Source organism: Hoplias malabaricus, chromosome 7, assembly GCF_029633855.1.
Source record: "Hoplias malabaricus isolate fHopMal1 chromosome 7, fHopMal1.hap1, whole genome shotgun sequence".
Taxonomy (NCBI): domain Eukaryota; kingdom Metazoa; phylum Chordata; class Actinopteri; order Characiformes; family Erythrinidae; genus Hoplias; species Hoplias malabaricus.
In genome coordinates this window covers 33,325,635-33,334,040 of record NC_089806.1, presented here as the reverse complement: position 1 = coordinate 33,334,040, position 8,406 = coordinate 33,325,635, and the positions used below count along the sequence as shown (strand labels likewise).

Sequence of the window (8,406 nt, the reverse complement as noted above, 5' to 3'; positions counted from 1 at the left end):
CCCGGATTCCCAAAATATCGGGATTTTTTTGTAAAATACAAATGAGCAAAAAACAGGAATAAATGATATGTTTTTTTTCCTGAACCTTTATTTAATTAACAGTAAAAATGAAATTGCAAATTATTTCATTAACCAAACAGATTGTATTTCTCTATAAGCAGGTATTTATGAAAGCTTTTAAAGGAACCTTTACTAAAACTCAAAGCAACTTGTGGCTAACCACTTTGTGCTAAACCTAATGAGAGAATTGTAAAACATTTCACAACATTTCTCAGCACAAGAAAGATTCAAATTATTGTAAATAGAATTTAATATGTTTTACTCTTTGAGCTTATTAACCATCACAAAAATATTGAGGCATATTGTGTATACTGAAACATGTATCGCTATCCTCCCAATATGTTGCATTTGATTTAACAATAAACTCAACTTCTTGAAAAACAAACAAACATTACAGGACGATAATACATTTGTATGTCCCTTCAAATCCCTCTTTACAGTGTGGATGGGTGTAAAGAGACACCTATCTACACTGTACAGAGGAATGTGAAGGGACATATGTGGCGGGAACAGAAGAAGGGGTCAAGGATGTGATGGTTTAACACAGGTGGCTAAACCTTGTTACTTGAGCAGTGTTAAATCATCCATGTCCCTCTTTGCAGCTCTGTAATCTGTATCTGACACTGTCGCGGCATGTCTCCTCTGACTCAATTCTAACATGGCGTCATAATTTTAAACAGTTAAGGTATTGATTTTTAAATGGCTGTAAAATGTGAACAGATACATTAAATGGCCAAAATTGTTGACCATCTGCTCATCCGAGAATTCTTCAGAAATTAAGGGTATTAATTGGAGTAACAGGCTCCTCTCTTCTGGGAAAACCTCACACCAGAAATTGAACATTGCTGTGAGAATCTTACTGCATTTAGCCATGAGAGCATTAGTGAGGTCAGCTGCTGATTTTGGATGATTAATTCCAGGTAACAGAGTTGACAATAAATCATCTCAACTGTATTGGATGGTGCTCCATCTCCTCTCCATTAGAAAACACATTTCCACTGATCTCACAGCCTAATATAAGTGATTTTATAACTGTCGAAAATGGTAAACTCGTGTGTGTCTGTCTCAGGTCTTCCTATTACATGTTATGATTTGATAAAAAATTATGTTTCCACAGTGGGTATACCATAAAGCAGCTGAATTCAAGTAGTTTGTGCGATAGTGTATTTAATTGTTCAATTATGACATTATGACATTGTACATGCGGTGTACACAGAAGACATTGCTTTAATGTTGTAATAAAATAAAAATCAAGTCAGGAAGACGTGCAAACCCGAGTCTTAAATAACAGCAGCCTCAGCGTTATTTTTTGCAGTCTTTTGGCATCACATTCTTATTCTGCCATCTGCTGGTGGCAGTTTGAATGATCAGCATTGGTTGATAAAAAAATGCACCTGTACATTAAAGGCGCTGTACACCATACTGAAGAGCAACTGAGTATTTTAACTCAACAGCAAAACAAACATACAGTGCTCCTTAATAAGCCCCACCCCCAAATTCATGCCAGGATCATATGCCTAATACAGTCTCTGCTTCCCCTGCCCCTCTGGAGTACAAACACCAGAGTTTTTGCAGGGTGTAGACAGATGGGAATGCTAACCAACTGTGAGGAAACGCTTGATGAATTTCAGAGTGCATTGGATTGAAATTGTATAACGCTTCTTCAAGGACCAAGTAGCTTTTATTTAACAATTATAAAATGCAGGCCCCCTTAAACATCACTATATAAAATTAATAAGATTTTTTTTTCAAAAACAATATGTATTCCTCTGTGAATTAATGTTAACATAAAAAAAACATACTAATGGCTACAATCAATAGATTTTTCTGTTTTTCAAATTCCAAAATTTCAAATTTTAATAAATCCTGCATGTATCTGTTCTACATGTTTACACTATAGGAATTGGAAACATTTCTAAAATCACTCAGTGTTGATAATCTCTAGCATGAAAACCATTCAGTGCTCAAACAACCCACAATCAGTTATCCTGCACTCCTGCTTGGGTCTTTCATTGTAGGTGGGCACCTCTTCTAGTCTCCTAAGTACTTCTATGCCTTCAACAACTTGCCTAAGGTAGAAAGAAAAATACAATATATGTAAGATTACATCATTTTTACATTACTGGAAGCTGAACTTGTATCTATAGTATACCTAATGTAAAAATATAACGAGAATGTTAATTCGGCAGTGCTGGATATTAGCGTTGATTATTAATGTTCAGAGTTCTCTTTCTGCCAGTTTGTGAGTAGGCTTTCTGATCTTGAGACACATAAACATTGAAGCTGATATTGGTTACTACAGCTGATCTAATATGATTCTGTAGTTATTATATCACTCAAGCACATGTGTAATCTTATCAGTTCATGATTTAGTTACATGTATTAAAGGAGAGATATTATACCACTGTTCCATAAGTAAACACAATTCCCTGCTGTCTTGATGAACCTTTTTCCAGCACCTGTTCATTTACATGAGAAAGAGCTACAGGTGATTTCAGTGTGAGAGCCCTCACTTAAATGAAGATTCAAGACAGTGATTAGAGATACTCAGATATAGAGGCAAGGCAATTCTAAAGTGTCTGCATGCTATGTAAAAAGCAGCAGTTTTTTTCTTACTGTCTGACCATAAATAATGACTAGGTATTTCACAGTTTGTCGATTGATATGCACTCCAGGTCCAGTAATTTATATGCTAATGCACTGATGTTGTTTTTCATAATAGTTCCCTTTTAAGTGTTGACATATGGCCACAAGTAGACAATAATTGACCATGACCTTAACCATGCTCACCCAAAGGCCACATAATTTCTGTCCATCCACAGAGCTGGCTGCAGGGTGATGTAAAACTGGGAACCGTTACTATGGGGACCTTGGTTGGCCATCCCAAGTATACCTTGCTTGTTGTGAGAAACAGCAAAACACTCATCTGAGAATAAGATATAAAAGAAATAGATGGTAATTAAAAGAAGCACTTTCACTATGCAGCAAAAATAAATTACTGATAAAATAAACAAAGAAAAGTAATGGCCGGGCTGAAATTGATTCTAAAGATGGACAATAGATGACATAGACGCATAGAGACAGTAGTGGCTAGAAAGTTCAATATTGGTTTCTTCAGATCAGAGAATCTTGCTCCTTAAAGTCTGAGAGTCCTTTAGGAGCTTGTTTGTTCCAGGTGGGATATCATGTGTTTTTTATGCAGGAAAGGCTTCTGTCTGGCCGCTCTGCCATAAAGCCCAGATTGGTGGAGTGCTGCAGTGATGGTTGACCTTCTGGAAGCTTCTTGGTAAATCGTTTTTTTTTTTTTTTTTTAGCACAAGGCATAACAGCACAACAAAATGTAATGTAAAGTGTCTGAAGACTTTCCGAATTAAACACCCACCTTCAAACGTTGGACCGTAGATGGATTCTCCACCATTGCCTTTCCCTCCTGGGGAAATATCTGTAATACGGAAGCAAAAAAAAATATGTATTAAGGGGTTAATTAGATAATGTGGCTTTAAAACGGCATCTAAAACATACATAAGACACAAGATGAACTCGTTTAATCATCTGAGGGAAATGTATTTCTTCTATGTAGCAGCATGTAAGGTATATGTATATAAAATGTGTATATAAATTGTGTGTGTGTTTTAGTATAGTACCTCCTCCCTGCACCCAGCCATTAGGCACCACTCTATGGAACAAGGAGCCCTTGTAGCAAAGGTTAAGCTGGCTCTGAGACATGCCTGCCTCTCCAGTGCACAGAGCTTTAAAGTTTTCACACGTCTTTGGACACAGATCTGAAAAGAGCTAAGGAAAACTTAGCATTCAGTAACAATGAGGACAAACACATCGTCACTGTCCAATCAAAAACATGTACCTCCATTTTGTCCATTTTTATTTTAGTACATCATTGGAATTGTGTTTCCACACTCTGTGAAAATTTAATGAATGGGCAAATAGATATCCACCAAAATTAATTGAAATAAAATATTTTTACAATGACTTCCGTTCACATTTAAGAAAGTTTTTCCTTCTCCTGTAAAGCTGCTATTTTTGGAGATACATGTTTTTGATTGGATAGCGACCAAATGTAAAATTGATATCTGAGATTTATTCCTACAATAAATTAACTGTAGTGGGCATACAGCGATCAACCTTAACGTTATGACCACCTCCTTGTTTATACACTCATGGTCCATTCTCTCAGCTCCACTGTCTATTTGCTGCTCTATATACATTGTTTGCCCCTTTTCACTCTGTTCTTTAATAGTCACAGAGTGGAGTGTGTGTTGTGCTGCTACGAGTGGATCAGACACAGCAGTGCTGCTGGAGTTTTTAATGTCCTCTGCCCATTGATCAACCACTCAGAAATATCCAGCCAGCAGCATCCTGTGTCCACTGATGAAGGACTAGAGGGCAACCAACACAATCTGTGCAACAACAGGTGAGCTACTGTCTCTGACTCTACATCTACACGGTGGACCAACGAGGTACGAGTGTCTAACAGAGTGGACACTGAGTGGACATAGTGATTAAAAACTCCAGCAGCACTGCTGTATCTGATCCACTCATACCAGCACAACACACATTAACACATCACCACCACATCAGTGTCAGTGCAGCGCTGAGGATGATCCATCCCCCAAATCATACCTGCACTGGTCCTGATCATTGAAAAACAGGTTGAAAGAGAGGAAATAAAGTATACAGAGCAACAATGGACCAATCTGAAATGATAAAACTACAAAGTGCTCCTGTATAGTCCAGAGAATGGAAGATGACTGTAGAAACAAGGAGATAGTCATAATGTTAGTTTATCAATATGTTAGCAGGCAAATAACCTGTTTGTAGAATATGTTGAGTGAGTATTATTACCTCCAGCAGCAAACGGCCAGCTGTTTCCCCTCCAATCTCAACATCCATATATACAAATACATGCTGTAGAGAGAGAAACTAAGCATGAGGTTACTGATGTGTGATGTAACAGAGGAGGAGAAGGAGAGAGCAATTCAAAGGAAGGAAATTATTTGGATGTGTAGAGCTCCATGGAAGACGGGACCTTGGTTCTGGCTGTAGAAAGCAGGGAGAAGCAGAGGAGCAGCCAGTAGATTGTGAGGTGTTTAGTGGCAGCAGTTCACAACAATCTTCACAAACTTCTCCTCTGGAATCTCCCTGTTCTCTGCAGCCTAGAGCTGTGTTCACATGGCCAAGCCACTATTCTCCCCTTAGGGAGCTTATTTAAGTCCCCTGGCACTGTCATTTGAGCAGTAAAAAATACTTTAATAATGTCATACAATTTTAGTTGAAAAGAAATTCCAGTACCAATGGATTACATCATCAAACCTGTATCTGATTGTACTTGTAACATTAATTTACTCATTGTCTGAAACTGCTTATTCAGTTCAGTCTTATTTTTAAATGTAGTCTGCTATATGCCACGTCTGAAAGTGTCAGAGAGTTAACACCAAAGTCATTACATTAAGATTTAGTGAGAAACTACTAAAGAAAGAGGCTAGAAATTGTAATGTAAAGATTATATTGGTACATATACATTAGTATAAATGTTACAGGTGGATGTTTTTGCCCTGTCTTTGTTAAGTCGTAGAAGAGGCTATGTATCTGATGAAGTTATAAAGGTCAAATAGTTCTTTTCGCTCTGTTTTCAAACAGCCAACCCTTAAAGCCTTACTATAACATCACAAAAGTGTGCAGTTGAAGAGTCTTAAAGCTCAGGGCCGTAGATCTCAGTGTACTTGCCCCTGTGCTGTATAGGTGCTGGCGGTAGTATTCCTCTGTGATAGCGGCATAAAGTGCTGGTGGGCGGTAGTAAGTGAACTTCCACTGTTTCTCTGCCCACTTGGACAGCTCCTTCTCATTCCCCAGCAACTGACCATTCACACAACACATGAGACTCCCGCTGTACTGCCACACCTCCCCCCTGAGCTCCTGCAGCAGAGGTTTACACAAGTCACAAACACAGCTGTATCTGTTGTAACAGTGTATTATTAAAAAAGTATGTACCTTCTTTTTATTGGTTAGATAAATATGCCAGTCGAGCTCAAGCAGTGGTTGAATTGTGGGCTCAGCAAAAGAGGTGGGGAACTTATTTTTAAGCCCCTGTCAAAATATCAGACCAGTTAAATTGATTAGATATATCTTTAGTCTGAAAATATGAATAACACTGCCTGTGTCACTAAATCTGTTGTTCATTAGTGAAAATACTAATGTATTTCTGGCTGTGTGAATTTGTCCTCAGGTTTGAGTGTGAGAGTCACTGGGTAAATGTGTTTTGCCCTGTGATGTACTGGTGCCCCATCCTGTGTGTGTATCTGGATTGTGACCTAATAATTCTAGCTACCCTGTTCAGGATGAATGAGTTACAGAAGCTTAATTTATCAATTAATATTGAATAAATGTTAGAATAATAACAGTAGGCGGCACGGTGGCGCAGCAGGTAGTGTCGCAGTCACACAGCTCCAGGGGCCTGGAGGTTGTGGGTTCGATTCCCGCTCTGGGTGACTGTCTGTGAGGAGTTGGTGTTGTCCGCGTGGGTTTCCTCCGGGTGCTCCGGTTTCCTCCCACAGTCCAAAAACACATGTTGCAGGTGGATTGGCGACTCGAAAGTGTCCGTAGGTGTGAGTGAATGTGTGTGTGTGTCTGTGTTGCCCTGTGAAGGACTGGCGTCCCCTCCAGGGTGTATTCCTGCCTTGCGCCCGATGATTCCAGGTAGGCTCTGGACCCCCCACGACCCTAAATTGGATAAGCGGTTACAGATAATGAATGAATGAATAATAACAGTATATTACTGATTTTCCACCTACTGGCAAGATATGACAGAAATGTCAGTAGTAGAAGATAGCATGAACTAATAGATCAAATACAAATCAGATCACATGAGAGAACACATTATTTTACACCTCTAAAATTTGGTCTGAACTAGCGATAACAATGTTGTTTCTATCTGCTAAAGGCAGTTCTCAGTCCTGGAAACCTGTCAGGTTCTTTACCTCAGCGACGCTTTTAGCCATGTGAAACTGAGGCGTCTTCATCAGACCCACAATCTCCAGATGTACTCCAGCTTCCATTCTCGGTCTGAGTAAAGACTGGTTGTAAGTTAAGCGTCCTTCTGGTCATTAACGTTATCACTGCCTGTATGGACTAATTAAAGCGTGGGGTTACTACAGCAACCGGCCCATGAGCACGATTTCAATGTCGCTATGAAGAATTTTACAGGACATTTCCTTGTACTTTAAACATGATTAAATATCTAGCTAAATGTTATTTACAGAAATTATCTGGAAGTTCCAGCTAAATTTCTATATCCGTTATTCCGTTGTGAAATTTAGCCGTCGAAAGCGTGGAGTTGCTATGGTGACAGCGGTCACGTCACGAGGCAAGGACTACGGCTCAAATCCAAGCAGCTCCATACTCCCTAGGGCAGTAGGCGCTGTGAAAGTTTGGCTTCCTCGCACCAAATAATGTTCAGGACAGATTTGTACCAAATTATATCTGTCAGTAAATCAAAATAAACTCTTCGTTAGATATATTAAACACTCTTTGTTTCATCAGCTGTTTTTTTAAACCCGTTTTTCCATCCAGGCTATCTCTACTTTCTGTGCACTTTCTGGGTGTAGATTTATGAGCTAAATCATAGACCTTGTCGTCGTCGTCCAATGAAAAATATCTTCCAAAATGGTAGGTTTACAGAAGAAGGGGACACACAGCGTTGTAGGTCAGGTAATGAGTTAAATGAAATGTAATTGACCTTAAAATGTCCTAAAACTTATTTATTATTTATTTACATTTATTTAATTCCAATAAATTATTTTTACATTTATATCTGTAAAATTATCTCATCTATACTTGAAACAGAATTATTCACACATTTTGCCTGAGAATGATTTGCCAGAAATCTGTGTTGTTTTTTTCAAACCTTGTTCAAATGTTTTACCTTAGCGTATATTATTCAGAAACTGTTCTCAACATAGGGGCAGCACGGTGGCGCAGCAGGTAGTGTCGCAGGGGCCTGGAGGTTGTGGGTTCGATTCCCGCTCCGGGTGACTGTCGGTGAGGAGTTGGTGTGTTCTCCCCGTGTCCGCGTGGGTTTCCTCCGGGTACTCCGGTTTCCTCCCACAGTCCAAATACACACGTTGCAGGTGGATTGGCAACTTAAAAGTGTGTGTGTGAGTGTGAGAATGTGTGTGTGTTGCCCTGTGAAGGACTGACGCCCCCTTCAGGGTGTATTCCCGCCTTGCGCCCAATGATTCCAGGTAGGCTCTGGACCCACCGCGACCCTGAATTGGATAAGCGCTTACAGATATTGAGTGAGTGAGTGTTCTCAACATTATAAAATAAGGGGAA

At 39.3% G+C, this 8,406-nt stretch overlaps 1 protein-coding gene across 3 annotated transcripts; it reads right to left on the bottom strand.

Moving 5' to 3' along the window:
* Positions 1 to 1,219: 1,219 nt before the first annotated feature.
* Positions 1,220 to 7,419, bottom strand: ppil6 (peptidylprolyl isomerase (cyclophilin)-like 6). Of its 3 annotated transcripts, XM_066677532.1 has the most exons (9): positions 7,332 to 7,419; positions 7,053 to 7,203; positions 6,067 to 6,162; positions 5,803 to 5,991; positions 4,921 to 4,983; positions 3,705 to 3,852; positions 3,443 to 3,502; positions 2,851 to 2,986; positions 1,220 to 2,129 (listed from the first exon to the last, which is right to left on the bottom strand). In XM_066677532.1, the coding sequence occupies exons 2-9, from the start codon at positions 7,128 to 7,130 to the stop codon at positions 2,018 to 2,020; spliced, it is 882 nt and encodes a 293-aa protein (XP_066533629.1). In that variant the 5' UTR covers positions 7,131 to 7,203; positions 7,332 to 7,419; the 3' UTR covers positions 1,220 to 2,017. The 3 variants fall into 3 exon arrangements, with proteins under 3 accessions (XP_066533629.1, XP_066533628.1, XP_066533630.1); XM_066677531.1 differs by having other exon boundaries at positions 7,053 to 7,387; XM_066677533.1 differs by lacking the exon at positions 6,067 to 6,162 and having other exon boundaries at positions 7,053 to 7,386.
* Positions 7,420 to 8,406: the final 987 nt, after the last annotated feature.